Raw genomic sequence first — 17,573 nt, 5'->3', positions numbered from 1 at the left:
AAATACTGAAATCTCTGCAAATTTTCCTGTCATTTATGGAAGACATAAAACATTAATACACTATTTGCTCCTTTAAATTTTACTCTACTTTTCTAAAACATCCTTGAAACAACAGGGGGACATCTTGCAATGAGGGCTGAAGTTCGTACTTTGGATACATATTTTATAGACAAAAGATGTGATCAAGGCAATCATAATCAGAGAATAAAGCAGACAGACTTGAATTTTTATCACAATGGCACACAGAATAAAGCTTGATTAAATAGTCAGAAGGTAGAGTGCTGTGTATACAAAGCACAAAATACAGTCTCATAAATACTTCACATGCTTAGGTGATTTCAACTCAGTTCTTACATGCAACTTCATGAAAGTCTAATGTAAATAAAAGTACCTGTTAAAGGGTTTCTTTCCCCTAAGACAAAACTCTTCAAAACTTTTAAAATCTCTTAATCACTCCACATTTTTACAAAGCCAGAGAAGAAATAAAGAAATTATTAATTTTTAAAATTACCCAGCAATTCCATTGCATCATCTTCATTATCAATATCTTCTTCTGTTACAGATGGGGTAGGGCTGTGGACAGACTCAAAAGAATCTTGAGAAAGCATTGCTGCCAGAAGCTTCTTATGTTGCTGTTGCTGCTGTTTTAATCCTTTAGTCTTGGGCTCCACCTTTAAGCTGAAGAAATATTTAAATGTTAATTTTCAATGATGGGGACATTACCAATTAGCCATGGTAAGTAAAGAAAATCTACAAATTTTCACTCGATTACTTTGCTATGCAAATTTATGGACAAATTAGTAAAATTTTCCCCAAGGATAATGGATATATAGACTGTCTTTTTTCTTAGACATCTTCAGGTACCTCATTAACAATTTCTGAGGTGGGTACAGGTGAGGAATATGGAAAACTGAAACTCCTGCCCCATTTAAGGGGGTAGATACAAATCAGCTCCTTCCAATTGTTGCCAGGTGGGAATTAAAGCCCACTGTTCATGGATTTCCTGATTTTTTTTTAAAGAGGAGGTAGAAAGTCCAGATTATTGTATGAAATTCCCTGATTTACAAAACATATGCATGCCAAGCAAAACACATGTAACAGGATAACTATTTTAACATAATATAATAAGATTTTATTTATTTATTTATTTATTTAGTGAGGAAGATTGGCCTTGAGCTAACATCTGTGCCAGTCTTCCCCTATTTTGTATGTGGGACGCCACCACAGCATGGCATGATCAGCAGTGAATAGGTGCTGCATAGGTCTGTGCCTGGATCCAAACCTGCAGACCCTGGGCTGCTGAAGCAGAGTGCACGAAAACTTTAATTTCTATAATTGAAATAACTTGCCTCACTGGTCCTATCATGCTGCTTAGCTCTGAGGGTAGGAGTGGGTAGGAGGAGAGATGGAACCAGAATTGGCAAGTAAATGTCTCTCAGTTTCTTCCAGTCTAAAAAGAGTCTTTGTACATTTGGAGAGGTTTCTGGGTGATAAAGCCAGCCTCCTTTGGGTAAATTCTCAGTCCTTCATTGGTCTCTCTCCTAACTTCCCAAGACAGTGTCTGACTGGACAACTTAGCCAATACTGGCCAAGTCCATGTGGCAACCATATATAGTTCTAAAAATTGTCCCCAAGTTCTTCTCTATAATTCAGTTTCTTTCCATCTTATTGCCCCAAGGAAGGAAATGGCAAATGTCACCTCATGAAGGAAAAAGTCATGATATATAGAGGAAGTCTCTCTCAGGCAGGATGGATAGAGAACCCCTTCTAAAGGTACTCAGAGGGAAGGCCCAGAGGAGAAGGTTCATGAGCAAGAGAGGAGGTTACATGTATTGTCCCCACCCCCACGAGGCCAAAACGCAGAGGAGGCTTGGTAAAAAAACAACCAGATGAAGTTCACAGCACAGATCAGAACATTTCGAGCTGTCTTAATGAAGTACCAGGCTCAACACTGTCTAAGAGGAGGTTAGAAATGGCAAAATGACATTGTATGTCACCAGTGGACAAAGGTCAACAGCTCCACCTCACTGTTCACCTCAAAGTTAGGGTGGATTATGATAGAGAAGATCAGGGGAAAGTGGGGTGGAAAAAAGTCTAAATGCTAGTTAATAAATGTAGAAGGAATGACAGACTCAGAATATCACCATTTTGCAACTACCAATATAGCAACTGTTCAGGCAAAGGTCATCAATGGGACGGGTGCTAACACCCTTTGTTGAAAGACTGTTGGGGAGAAGGACTGTCAAAAATCTCAAGGTATTTTCTGACAGATTACTTTTGTTTTTAATTGAAATTTTTTTGATGCTTTGAAATAATTATAGATTTACATGCAGTTGTAGGATATGATACAGAGAGATCCTGTGCACCCTTTATATAGTTTCTGTCAGTGGTAACATCTTATAAAACTGTAGTACAATATCACAACTGGGATATTGACAAGGATACAATTCCCCAATCTTATGCAGACTTCCCATTTTAATTGTACTCATTTGTGTGTGTATGCTGGTGGTGTGTATTTAGTTCTAGACAATTGCAGCACTTGTGTAGGTTTGTATATTATGTATCCACTACCACAGTCAAGGTAAAGACCAGGTCAGGCACCACAAGGTCCCTCGAATTGCCCTTTTCTAACCACTTACAACTTTCTTCTATAGCCCTCCTTTCTCCATCCCTAATGCCTGGTAACCACTAGTCTGTTCTCCATTCCTATAATTTTTTCACTTCAAGAATGTTATATAAATGGAATCACATAGCATGTAACCTTTTAAGATTGGCTTTTTTCATGCAGTATAATTCCATGGAGATTCATTCATGCTGTTGCATGTATCAATAGTCCATTCCTTTTCTGTGTTGTGTAGTATTCCACGGTATGAATATACTTCAGTTTATACAACCATTCACACGTTGAAGGACACCTGGACTGTTGTAAGCTTTTCAGCTATTATGATAGAGCTGCTATGAACATTCATGTGTATGTTTTTGTGTGAACATAAGTTTCCATTTCTCTGAGATAAATGCCCAAGAATGCAGTTGCTGAGTCATATGGTAGCTGCATGTTTAGTTTTATATGAAACTCCCAAACTGTTTTCCAGCATGACAATGACATTTTACATTTCTGAAAGGGTTATCAGTTGAGAATAAAGATAGGGGAGAAGTGTTTGAGGTTTGAGGAGACAGGAAAAGGCATGAAATCATCATTGAGGAGAGTGGACATATGAATGGACCAGGCAAATGCAGTAGTATCTTTGGGCAGTACCAATGACCTCCTGGAGTTTGGTGGTCATGAATTCAGGGACATCGACCAGCATGGCCTTGTGTTCTTCCCCAGCCTCTGCTGGTTCAGTCAGAGAACAGGCAAAGAGATGAATTTAAAGAGGGTAGAGTTTTACCAGGAGAGGAAAACAAAGGAAAAGAGAAGGATAGATTCCAATGATGGGCCAAGGATAAAAGCTGGATAAAGAGAAAAATGAGGAACAAGGTGAATGGGGGCAAGGAAAATTTGGGAGAACCAGTGTATTTTGGGTCCCAGTTAAAGTTGGGTACCAGAAGGAATGACCTAGAAAGATGGGAGGTGGTAGTCAGGGAGGGAAGTACCTGAAACTGACATTACGGATTTGCAGTTAACGCTAATGAGAAAGCCTAGCATATGACAGAGGGAATGAGTGGCTGAGGTAGGATGGAATTCAAGATGAGTGGTAAAGGGTAAATAAAAGAAGGAGAGGCTAGCTCTGGGGAAGAATCGCCAATGTTTATACTGATTTCACTAAGACAGGAAGGGTGTTGGGGAAAGTGAGAGCAAGCCAGAAGCTTGCAGATTCAGAGAAAGAGGAGTGACCTGGGAACTGGGAAATTACTGCTACAAGGAGAGGTGGAAGATTACCACGGTGTGAAAATGCAAGATTTAGAACTGGGGATTTTCTTAGGGAGAAGGGAGATGCAAGGTACACCTCTGTCTTCTTCAGCCCCACAGCCAGTGGACTGCAGAAGTGAAAACTGCACCATCAGACAAGAAAATAGCACCCTGCTACAGGAAAAAAAGGGACCTTAATGCAGACAAGCAGTGAGTGAGATGGGGAGAGGGGGGTTTGAGGTCTTTCTAAGAGCACTAGGGTTCTGGACTCCCTCTTATCCAGATTTTGAATGTAAATCTTAATGACAATGGGATTCTTAGAATTCCTCCCTGAAGAAAGACTGCACAGCAAAGCATTTAAGCACACAGAATTTGGCGCGAGAGAGCCTGGCTCCGCCAATTACTAGCTATCCAATCTAAGCCCAGAGATGTAACCACTCTGGGACTTAGTTTCCTTATTCCTAAAATAAGGATAATAATAATGTTTTCAAGAGGAGCAAATGGGTTAAGATATGTAAAGTACATACAGCAGTCACTAAGTGGTAATTAATATGGTTATGTGTTCAAACAACACAATGGGAAGCATCCTAGATATTTAACATGTCTTTTCTTGAGCAGTAACATCCCACATCCCACATAGAAAGGGAATCAAAAAGAGGCCTTATGAAAAAGAATAGCAGTTAACATTTCAGAGCAGTGTTAATACACCCTAGGACTCCATTTCACTTTGATTTAAAAGGGTAAGTTCTAAACCAGGATCAGATGGAAAGGGACAGTTTAAAATGGCCAAACCACCCCACCTCCGGCAATGGGCCTGCCTCTCCAAGTGGAGCCCTCTCCTCCCTTTGGATAGCCTGCATTGTAATCATCCTTTGCTCTCTCCCTCCTGACCCCACTCTTCCCCGGTGTCTAACCTTGCTCCATTTTGTTTCACACTCTGTTTCTAAACACAGGTTGGCAAGTTTTATCTGACCCCAGGTGCTCTCTTTGGTGGAACACTGGATGATTCCCTTCTTGACCTATCTCCTAAGCTTGTTCGATTCCCCGTCACAGCCTAGTAGACAGAATCTATGCCCTTTCTCTTGACGCCAGTCAGAAATCAAAGGGTTCTCCAAGCATTAAGGCCCAGGTGATTGAAGAGATCATAAAAAGTTTACACTTAATTGTTGCATTTTGATTTATGCATAAGAGCTCTGTCTTTTTTTTACATGTCTAAATGTGATATTGTTATAATTAATTTAGCAGACATTTATTAAGCGTTTGCTTATAAACCAGGCATTGTGAGCACTGAGCCATAGAAATAAGACAGGTTTCCTTGTCATGCTCCTCACTTTAAAGCAAGTACTTTGAGTCCAAGACGTTTTTTTCCATATTAGTCTCACCCAGTACCTAGCACATTATCTTCTGTTGATGCTCAATAAATATTTAATAAATTCACTTGTTCTTTTTGAACTTTTTCTTTTAGACTAAGTAAAATAAAAATTAATTTAAGCCGATGTATATGAGTCTTTCAACTTGAGAGAGATGAAAATCCAGGGAAACAGAAAGACTGGTAGTGAAATAGAAGAAGGGAAAACACGTAGATCAGAATGTGGAAGATGAGGAAGCAATGGCAGATTAGAAACGCATAACTCCTATTCGTCAGCCAACAATGACCAAGACCATTTTGTGAAGGTTGAAGCAAGCGTTTTCTTTAGTCTCATTAAAATTCATGGTTTAGTCATAAAGATAGTGCTGGGCTACGAGACCTCGACCTCATTAAGTCCAAAATGTTGTCTGTCTAGTAAGATTCCATCTATGAGTCTATGAGTCCCATGACTGGTAATATGTTTCATAAAATAATTATTTGAATTATAATATGTATTTCTGAAATAAATAAATGAATGAATTCCTAAATAAAAGAGAAGAAAAAAATTGTGAACATATCAAAATGACCTCATGAACATTAGGAAATAAATGTTTGATTTAGTTACATATTTTTTTGGCTTTAAAGATAAATTATGAGTGATAAGGTATACTTTTTGTATGCTTTAGATATTTTTAAGGCTTCTGTTCGTTGATTCCTTTCGCAGATTCATTTTTGATTAATCAACATTCTTTATGCATAAAACTTGCATGTTAGAATAATCCTAAATGACTAGTTTGATTTAGTCTCTGCCATATGTGTTATATACTTTCTACCATGCCCACAATAGCCAAAATCTGACAATATTAAGGTTATTTCTTTGTTCTTCGACTTCTTAAGTAAGAGTGCCCTTCATCCATTTTCTTCTTTCTTCCTCTGGTTTATTTTCCATCATATCACTTATCACGACTTGAATTTATGGCATATATTTGCATATTTACTTGTTTATTGTTTGTCTCTTATTACCAATAGACAGAGTTTTAAGAAGAGGGGAACATTTCCAGGCTTTGTTACCAGATGCATTAGAAGTAATTATAAGTTTTAATGAAAAGGAACACTTCTTAATGGGAAGTGAACTTAGCTTTTATTTTAAAATTTAACAGATATTTCTAAGTTGTAAGATTTTCTATTCATTTTAGGGTACATTTATCATCTAATAACAATGCCCACTTAACATATAAAGCCAGTTCATCAGATCTATAATATTTATGATATTACTCTTGTTTTAATAAAGTGGTTCAGCTTAGAGGAGCTTCATTAGCCTTTCAAGGCTTGATGAGCCTATTTACAAATTCACATTATGATTTAGCAAGTAATTTTAGGAAATTTATTACCCAGCTGTTGCGAAGTCTAATTAAGATGTCTTAAAATAGAACTATATAGGTTTATTAACCTCAATTTTTGTTTACATTTACATTATCAATGTGTGATTATTTTTAATGACTCTAAATGTGCAATGAATATATATGCTTTCCCACTAAATGGCTAGACAAGCCATAGAAATTGATGCCAGTTGGTAGTATCTGACAATCGCAGGAAGCCTTATAGTCATTCTCCAACACATTCACCTCTCTCTTTTATGAATCCCTTTTTTTTTTTCTTGCTAAGATGCTTTCATTTCTTGTTTAAACTCTCTTAATCTATAACCTCTTGGAGGATCTAAGAAAGATGTGGCAGGAAAACGTCCACAAGCACATACACAGAACATTTTGCACACAATTTCAGGAGACTCACAAATCTCTTGGGGCCATCCAGAGACCATGTAGGGGTCATGGACTCCATGTTAGTAGCCCTTGTCTTACTCTATTAGTTTCTCCATATTGTTTTCATAATTGCCTTTATTTAACTAGCATTTAACCCTGAAAGTGACAGCTATGTGTACTAAAGTTGTTAATCCTCTCCATACATTGTTGTATTTGCAGGATCATGGGAGGAAAGTTCAAGTACGGTATACTATTAAAGAAAAAAGGTTCCAGCAAAAGTGGCAAATAACAGGGAATTGTGAGGATTATAGTCCTAGTTACACCATGATGTTTAATTCGAATGATACATCAGGAACCTACATTTATTCTTAGAAGTTTCTTACATAATTTTTTCCTTAAAAGTATTAAAAATAAATTGCTTTAAACATATTTTTAAAAATTTTTCCAGGAGAAAATCATTGGGAAATTTCTACCCATAAGACTCTCAAGGTTTACTGTGCCATTTACTTAATCCTCTCTAATCTAATGGTGAAAATCCAGTCTACCATGTGTTATTCTCAATGAAAGGGGAAGTTGGCTATGTACTAAAGATAGAATGTTGTAGTAACAGCCATTCAAGTAAAATTTGAGCAATTAAAGATAGGAAAAACTGTGATAGGAAAAGGGGCAAAAAGTTAAGATAGACTATAAACAATCCTGCCTATAAATAAGCTTTATTTAGCAGAGATCTACTCACTGCCTCCTCTTGCCTCCTTTAGTCACATAACAGATGTCTACTGACAATGACAACACACCCATGGGAGCGAGAAAAATGGAAGAAGTCATCTTTTGAAAATTAAGTCTTCTCTTTCAAGAGTCTAAAATATCATTTAGTCAGTTAACATCCAAGACTGTTAAGTTATAGTACAAGTTCATTACTCTTTAAAGGCAAAAGCTTATATTCTAGTTACTGACTCTAGAGTCATTAAAAAATTTCCCCCCAATCCGTTCTTATTCATCCAAATCACACCTAATGCTGTATCAGTTCCTGAGATAAAATTCCAAAATCCTGTTTTGTATTAGAAGATGGGAGAGAGAGAGTTTCTAACCCACAGTTTATTGCTATTCTTTAAATTTAATTCAGACATGCATGCATTCTTTCTACTCTAATGGGGCATCTGGGCAGGATTTCACCACTTTCTTCATTTCCTAGGTAACATCCCAACTCATAATTTAAAGATAAAGAAAAATAAAACCGAAAACAACTTTTCAAAATAAATATTTGAGAGAGATCTTCATGGGTTGAGTTTTCTGGGTAAGGCATTTGACTAGGATTGCAGGAGAGATTCCCTTTATTGGGTATTCAGGAGGGAAGAAGAGCTCAAGAGGGAGTAATGGCCGGGAAGAAAACAGAAGCACTAACATTTGCCATAAATAGCCCTGATTATTACTATGACTAAATGAAAGCAAAATGAAAGTCGACATTTCCCTATTTTACATTTAAGAACTAAAGATCTAGCAATGAATAAAAATAAAGGTCTAGTGGGTCTCATAAGTCTGGTATTCAAAATAAAATTACCCTCATTGACAGGTGAAATTGATCTGGCATTTCACAAAAGAAGGTAAATGGATTTTTAAAAATGGTTTTCTTCTCCTTATACAGGACACTTCAACTATTTAAATAATTTAAAAGTTTTTTCTCATAGAAATAGAATCAATTTTCTATATGCCTGAAGCACATTAATGAGTATTCTAAATTTCCTTCTCTCCAGCCAAGTGATAAGTCAAAGTAAAAAAACCCCTGAAAGCTATTACATTGTGAAAATACAATTTTCTCCTTGAGAAAGAATAGTTATTGGTTGCTGCTAAATTTAACATAGAAAATACAAAGTTACTGTGGCTATGCTATGCATAGGATGAACTCTTCCGTGGAGGTCAGCCAGTAACACTCACGGAAAGTTTTAGCTCCTGTCACATTTCAATTCACGAGAATTTAAATCCATTTCCTCAATCTCATGTAAGCCATGCCTCACAGAATGTTTTTTTCACTCCAACTTCCTTGTAGAAGTTTTCATTTTTGTTTTGAGTTTTACTCATTGCAACTGATATTACAAAAAATGCTTATTCTGAATATACTTCTAATGAATATGATTTGGACATTTCAAAATGACCCTACTTCCATATGGAAAGTTAGGGCAAATCTCCCACCACCATTTTGTGCATCAGGCCCTGAGCAAAATGAAATATGGACTTTCATAACCACAAATCATAAGTTTCAAAAATTTAAAAAAATATATAAATAATTATATTCATCCCTAAAAATCAACTCTAAACTTAAATGGTTCTAAATCAAGCTTTCCCTTTCTTTATATTCTACATTAACTCGTATAATCTAGTACACATTTACTAGTCCTCTTTTCCCTGTTGACTAACTACATCTCTCTGGTATGTCAGAAGGTCTCTCTCTCCAATTCTTAACAGTCAACCATTCTGCTCATTATTATAGTAGGTCTTGACTCACAGATTTTGTCTTTTAAGTTATTTCTATATTTGGTTTTAGTAACAAAAATAATCTTAGATGTAAAGAAAAAATCAAAACCAAAATCTAAAAGCAAATCTAATAACATTCTAATTTGAAAACAGAGAAATTAGTTTTTATCATATGTGGAGTCCAAGGTAATTTTCTATATAAAATTGCTAAGAGTTATTTCATCAAAATCATGCCCTTGGGTTTATTTCCCCTTTAATAGCGAACAATATTCAGAGTTTCAGAGGCCGTCTCCTCTCACCTTCCCGCAGGGCTACAGCTGCTCTCCTCACTTTCCCATTGTTCATTTTTACTTCTTGGAACTGGGGGTTGTAGCATTTCAGCGGCCAGTGGATCAGCATCATTCTCTTCCCGACCAATCCACTCTCCAATCACTCGGGGTCTCAGAAGCGAAGAATTAAATGCCACTGTTTCCTAAAGAGGAGAGAAGAACGTGCTGCCTTAGATTCTTACTTGTATTAATAGGACAACCGGGAAGTAATTTTATCTAGAGTTTAAACTCCTTCCTCAAATCAAAATGAGCTTTTTTCTTTCTTAAAATTTGAAATTTTCTGACTTAAAATTTCAGCTCTCTCCATCTTTATTAGGTGACTTACTCTATGTGAGTTGCAGTGATGGCTGAAGGTCACTGCGATAAAGGATCCAGGAGGGAAATCTTCGATTTGGATCTGGAAGGATGCATGTGTGCTCTCAGGAAGGAGGCAGGGGATGAGCATTTGCAACGGAACAAAAAGCGGGTTGTGAGGCCCAGGGAGTGAAACAGCTTGGGTCGCCAGAAAATGGTAAATAACTTCTCAGGAGGTAACTGACGTGGGGTCAGGAAACAAAGACAAGAGGAAGAGACAGGGCTGGAAGGGTGCATTGCCTCCACTTGTGAAGCATTTTGGACTTTTACGGATCCAGTAGAGGTTCGAAGCAGGACAACATCAAATGACAGGTATGCTATGCTAATTCAAAAAAGGTTAAAGTGATCTCTTTTCATGGTCTTGGATATGATGCAGCTCTTAAAATATTTTAAATATTTAAATCATTTAATAATTTAAAACACATGAGAATACTGAATACATGTAATTGCTAAGGGTATCTTGGCTTGGTGAGTGGAAAAAAGGCAGGTTAAAAAGCCGTATCTGTTATATAACCTAATTTTTGTTTAAAATTCATATGGGCGTATATCCATCATTCATACATTAATCAATTCGTTTATTCATTCTCTTATATTTACTAAGACCTACTATGTGCCAGATACTGCTTGATTTGTTGGGGAAAACAATTGTAAAATCAAAATTTAATAGTATTATCTGAATGGAGGGACTACAGATCATTTTAATTTCTTCTTTCGGAATTTCTATGTCTTTTCAATATTCTGTGATAAATATGTAGTTGCCTTATAATGATCAAAAATATATTTTTAAAATATCTTGATCTGAGAAACACAGGGTTTGCTTAAATTATGTTTAGCTAAATTTTTAGTATTATGAGAGTCTTAGATAATTCCTTAAAAATTCAGAACTGGTCTTCTGAGTCTTCACAATTCCCAAAAATATTATACAAATACATATACAATACAAATACAGTATTACCACATATACAATGTAATATTAATTAGTATATAAATACACACCAAAAGGAACATGTGAAATGCGACTAGGACATATTTGATGAACATTTATCCAAGTGATAACAAGAGACAGAAAGTAGTTGGATATCTTAACATTGATTCCCCAGCCCATATGAAAACGTAGCAGATATGTTTTAGTAACAATGTTTGCATAACTTATGCAACTGATCTGAATTCCTTCTGTATTTATGTTCTCAGAGTCAGGAAATCAAAGCACTATAATGGCTTTCAGCTGTGAAATCATGCAATAAAATTAATGTTTTGAAATTACCGGAAAGGCATATTCATCTGCCACAATTTAATATCATTTGAGGTACAAGAATTAAAATTAACTGCAATATTGTTAAATTTTAAACCTATACTTGCTTTTAAAAGCAGACTGAGGCAAACACATGTTTTAGAAAAAAAAATCTATAAACACATTTGGTTACAGAATCAGTTTTGGCCTGTGTGACTGAAATGTTACAAATTCTCTGAATTTCATTTTCTCCAACTAGAAAGAGGTAATGACGGAAATTACAAAACCTATTGTATCAACTGAATTAGTAGGAGCGCAGTTAAACTACAGAATTCTGTACATGTGCTAGGTACCATTAGTGAAGGGTGTGGACTGTGCCCAAACCACTTCTACGTATGTGATATATCTGGGAAAAAATGGTACAGAACTGCAGGAATGGGCGGGTTAGGTAAGAACAGATACTTGGTTGTCAAGATAGGCAGAATAATAGAACAGGGAATTGATGGGGCAGGTTTCCATCCTATAAAGTTTTATTTTACAGATAGTACATTAAAGAGGTTGAATAATTAACTCAGTGTTATTAATCTCATTTACACAATGGGGCAGAGTTGGGCTTAGAGATTTGTCTTGCTATAGGCTCAGTAAAACTGGGACAAAGAAACTGACCATTCTAACAGCAGAAATGAGTGGAGTCAGGCACTGTAAATGACAAAAGTGAAATAGGATTTAGAGTTGAGTATGATCAAGAAGTTGAGAACTGCTGAGAATCAGAAATAATTCCCTGGCTCCTTACTGGGAAATTGAATAAAATGATAGGTGCCACTGCTGTTGGAAAGCAGAGCACAGAGAGAAGGATAAATGGTTTGATATGCAGCCCGTTTAACTCCTGCTGGCAGGAGAGATTTAGTGAGACATAGCTGATGAACAAAGCAATACAAAGACCTACAAACAGGGTCACAGGAGTCTAAAGTGAGTATTTTACAGGTGGAAACACGGGATTCTCCTCTTTTTATTTTTTGGAATGCACAAAGATCTTTTTATATCCACCTCTACTAAACATGTTAAATCTCTTAAAAGTCTTGAATATAGTTTATTTACTTGTAGTATATTAAAACAGCAGACTTTTCTTTAAATGTATTACTTACATCAATTAAGCTAAATAAACATCTTCCCATAAATCTTTATGAAAGGATTTCAGTGAAAAGAGCAGTTCTTTTTTTTCTTTTCTTTTTTTCCTTTTTCTCCCCAAAGCCCCCCAGTACATAGTTGTATATTCTTCGTTGTGGGTCCTTCTAGTTGTGGCATGTGGGACGCTGCCTCAGTGTGGCTTGATGAGCAGTGCCATGTCCGCACCCAGGATTCGAACCAACGAAACACTGGGCCGCCTGCAGCAGAGCTCACGAACTTTACCACTCGGCCACAGGGCCAGCCCCAAAAGAGCAGTTCTTAACACTACATACAACACACCACAAACATCAGTACACAGCAAACGAAATGTTAAAAACGCACATTGAATACAAGTTTTTTAAAATATCTTAAGTACATGGGTAAACAAATGGTTTAAAATTTCAGTGCTAAACAATGTAAATTCTAATTATTCCTTAGAAATGTATAATACATATTCCTTTGCCCTCCTAAGGCTAGAAGTCCCTAGATGTTGAGGTTCTTAAGCAAGTACGCATAAATCTAAGAAGAAAAGTATTTCCAGTCAAAACTTCTCCCAAAGGTCACAGATTTGCTTAGTACTTCCAATCAGCAGGAGGCCAACGTATCTAAGTAGTTACCTTACAGTTCAACTGCCCCCAATCAGTTCAACTGCTCTGACCAGTGGCTATCAGCACAGCACCTGATTATACTCCATGTTGCTTGAATGTTTTCTCTTCTTAATAAAACGAGATGTTCATGGAAGGCTGGGATCCTGTCTTAAATTCCTTTGCTTCCTCCATAATAACTAGCACAATTCTGATTTCATAATATAAGTAAAAAAATGTACGCTTATTGAATTAAAAATAATTCAAAGAATGAAAAACAGTGCATATGTGAATCATGAAGTATCTCTATGTCTAACTAAAAATCACATAAATGATCAATGAACAACACTGAGGAACAAATTTTTAAGCCATTTCAGAAGAAAGTCTACAAGGTGATGATCAGTTTGGAATAATGAAACATTTCTTATGAACACTTAAGCTTTTGAGTAAATTATTTTAATCCTGCCAGTTCACAAAAGGAAAGATTTAGAACACATAAGTCATACATTAAAGGTATAATTTGACACAAAACTACATTAAATGTTTGAACTTGATAACAATCATTCTTAAACTAATCCATACATTGAAATTGAGTTACAGATTTAAGAAAGTAAACAGTTAAAAGCTCTTTTCCTACTCGCTCTTTTTCTTTTTGCCCCCAGCTTTTTTGAGATATAATTGATATATAACATTGTAAGTTTTAAGTTGTACAGTGTGATGATTTCATATACACAGATTATACCAAATGATTACTACAGTAAGGTTAGTTAACATATCCATCATCTCACATAACTACCATTTGGTTTTTGTGATGAGAACTTTTAAGATCTCCCCTCTTGGCAACCTTCAAGTATACAATATATTATTGCTAACTATAGTCACCATGATGTGCGTTAGATCCCCAGAATCTATTCATCTTATAACTGGAAGTTTCTACCCTTTGGCCACTTGTACCCATTTCCCCCATGTCTCACCTCTGACAACCACCATTCTTCTGTTTCCTTGAGTTAGGTTTTTGAAGATTCCACATATAAGTGAGGTCATTCAGCATTTGTCTTTCTCTGTATAACTTATTTCACTTAACATAATGCCCTCAAGGTTCAGTCATGCTGTCAAAAATGGTAGGATTTCTTTCTTTTTTATGGCTGAATAATAGTCCATTTTGTGTGTGTGTGTGTGTGTGTGTGTGTGTGTGTGTGCATATCACATTTTCTTTATTGATTCATCCATTGACAGGCACTTAGGTTGTTTTCATATCTTGGCTGTAGTAAATAAATGCTGCAATGAACACGGAGGTGCAGATATCTCTTTGAAATAGTGATTTCCTTTCCTTTGAATATATAACCAGAAGTGGGATTGCTGGATCACATGGTGGTTTACTTTTAATTTTTTAAGAACCTCCACACTGTTGTTTTCCATAGTGGTTGTACCAATTTACATTCCCACTAATAGTGCACAAGAGATCCCCTGTCTCCCCATCCTCACCGGCACTTATTATTTATTGTCTTTTTTATAATAATCATCCTAACAGGTGTGAGGTGATATCTCACTGTGATTTTGATTTATGGATCCCGGATGATTACTGATGTTGAGCACATTTTCATGTGCTTGTTGGCTATTTTGTATACCTTCTTTGGAAAAATGTCTATTCAAGTCCTTTGCCCAATTTTTAAAAATCATATTACTGACGGCCCTCTGTATCAGTGGGTTCTGCACCTATGGTTTCAACCAACCTCAGATCATGTATTATGATTAAAATCCACAGTTGGTTGAATCCATGGATGCAGAACCTACAGATACACAGGGCCAATAAAGAGACTTGAGCATCCACAAATTTTTGGCATTTAATGGGGGATCCTGGAACCAACTCCCTGTAGATGCCAAGGGATGACTGTTTTTGTTTTTTGCTATTGAATTGTATGAGTTTCTCATATATTTTGGATTTTAACCCCTTATCAGATATATGATTTGCAAATATTTTCTCCCATTGCAAAAGTTGCCTTTTCATTTTGTTGATTTATTTTTTTCCTCTGCGGAAGCTTTTTAGTTTGATGTTGTCCCACTTAGTTTTGCTTTTGTTCCTTATGCTTTGGGTGTCAAAAGAAAAATCATTGTCAAGACCAAATGTCAAGGAACTTATTCTTCTAGGAGTTTTACAGTTTCGGGTCTTACCTTTAAGTTCTTAATCCATTTCGAGTTGATTTTTATATATGGTGTGAGATAAGGGTCCAATTTCATTCTTTCACATGTGGATACACAGTTTTCCCAATACCATTTATTGAAGAGACTATCCTTTCCCCATTGAGCATTCTTGGTTTTCTTGTCAGATTTTAGTCATCCAAATACGTGTGTTTTGTTTCTGGATTCTTGGTTTTGTTCCATTGGTCTATGTGTCTGTTTTCAAACTAGTACCATACTGTTTTAATTACTCGAGTTTTGTAATATAGTCTGAAATCAAGAAATGTGATGCCTCCAGCTTTTTTGTTCTTTCTCAAGATTGTTTTGGCTATTTGGGGTCTTTTGTGGTTCCATACAAATTTTAGGGGTTTTTTTTCTATTCCTGTAAAAATGTCAATGGAATTGTGATTCATCAAACTTTCTTTCATCAAAGAAACTGTACAGGCCTTTCACCTCCTTGGTTAAATTTATTCCTACATATTTTATTGCTTTTGATGCTGTTTGTAAATGGAATTGTTTTCTTTACCTCTTTTTCAGATAGTTCAGTGTTAGTGTACAAAAATGCAAGTGATTTTTGTATGTTGATTTTGTATCCTGAAACCTTACTGAATTTGTTTATTAGTCATAACAGTTTATTGGTTGTGTCTTTAGGGTTTTCTATATGTAAGATTGTGTCATCTGCAGACAGAGACAATTTTACTTCTTCCTGTCCAGTTTGGATTCCTTTTATTTCTTTTTTTGCCTAATTGCTCTGGCTAGGACTTCCAGCACTTTTTGAATAGGAATGATGAGAGTGGGTACTCCAGCCTTGTTCTTGATCTTAGAGCCAAAGTTTTAAACCTTTCACCACTGAGTATGATGTTAGCTGAGGGCTTGTCATATATGGCCTTTACTATGTTGAGGTATGTTCATTTTATACCCAATTTGTTGAGAGTTCTTATCACTAAAGGATGTTAACCCCTGCCAAATGCTTTTTCTGCACTTATTGAAATGATCGTGTGATTTTTATCTTTCATTCTATTAATGTTATGCATCACATTTATTGATTTGCATATGTTGAATCATCCTTGCATCCCGGGGATAAACTCACTTGATTGCAATTATGATGTCTGACCCTTTTAAGTTACTGTTGAATTCAGTTTGTTAGTATTTTGTTGAGAATTTTTGCATGTATATTCGTCAGAGATATTGGCCTCTAGTTTTCTTTTCTTGCAATGTCCTTATCTGGCTTTGGTATCAGGGTAATGGTGGCCTCATAAAATGAGTTTGGGAGTGTTCCCTCCTCTTCAAATTTTTGGGAATAGTTTGAGAAGGATTGGTGTTAATTCTTTAAATGATCAGTAGAACTTATCAGCTGTAAAAATGGTGAATAAATTATTATATGAGGCTGGAAAAATGGAGACCAGTGTTACGTGGTTTTAAACAATTGGTAAAACTATAATCTATGGTAATGTGGTAAGATAGAAAGTGTAACTAACAAACTTTAAAAACTGGGTAAGGAGATCTCCAGGAAAAATTTATAAACATTACCTATTGCTTCTAGCTACATATGTTAAGTTTCTTCAAGAAACAGATGAGTGAGGGAAATAAATGACCAATTTGCAAGCAAAACTTAGAGGAAATATTAAGAGTCTGGCTGGGTTTCTCATTTCCAGCCTTTCCAGACAGCTTATGATTTTTAAATTAAGATAAATCCTTGTACAAATATTAACTCTGTGGCCCTGCCAGAAAGACAAGGCCTCATGGTAAAGAAGAAACACAAATGTGGCTATAAGACTCTTTATTAAGATACTTAAAAAAATTTAGATGGTGTCTATCAAGGATGTTACTTCACAACACATAAAATATCAGTAATTAATCTAAAGAGAGAGATGAGAGGCATGTCTTGAAAAGAATGGTGGATGTAATTTTTGGCCCAAGAAGGAGAGAGGAATCAAATACATAGGAAACCCATAAATTACTTGAGACAGTTGAACTAGCAAAAGCACCAGCCTGAAGTAAAAGAAACTAAGACTATTCAAGATATAAACAGTCCTTGGGGTCCCCATTTTTCTACAGGAAGGAAGAAAGCTGAAGAAGTGGCTCAAAGGCATCTTTTCCAATGCCCTCTTCAGAAGTGGCCAAAAGAACTTGAAAACACAAAGGCATAAAGATACTTGCACCCCTATGTTCATTGTGGCATTATACACAATAGCCAAGACTTGGAAGCAACCTAGGTGCCCATCAAGGGACGAATGGATAAAGAAGATGTGGTATTTATACATGATGGACTACTACTCAGCCATAAGAAATGACGAAATCCA

General features: G+C 36.1%; 1 protein-coding gene across 1 annotated transcript in view; it reads right to left on the bottom strand.

Moving 5' to 3' along the window:
- The window catches only part of C16H8orf34 (chromosome 16 C8orf34 homolog), a 371,062-nt gene that overhangs the window by 227,155 nt on the left and 126,334 nt on the right, over positions 1-17,573 (bottom strand). Inside the window, exons 6-7 of the mRNA XM_046642279.1 lie at positions 9,727-9,899; positions 512-678 (exon numbers count right to left, since the gene is read on the bottom strand). Coding sequence (XP_046498235.1) covers positions 512-678; positions 9,727-9,899 — 340 coding nt within the window. The remainder of the gene's footprint in view (positions 1-511; positions 679-9,726; positions 9,900-17,573) is intronic.

The sequence above is a fragment of the Equus quagga genome, chromosome 16 (genome assembly GCF_021613505.1).
Source record: "Equus quagga isolate Etosha38 chromosome 16, UCLA_HA_Equagga_1.0, whole genome shotgun sequence".
NCBI lineage: Eukaryota > Metazoa > Chordata > Mammalia > Perissodactyla > Equidae > Equus > Equus quagga.
Note: the sequence above shows the minus strand (reverse complement) of the source record. Positions and strands in the feature narration are given on the sequence as shown.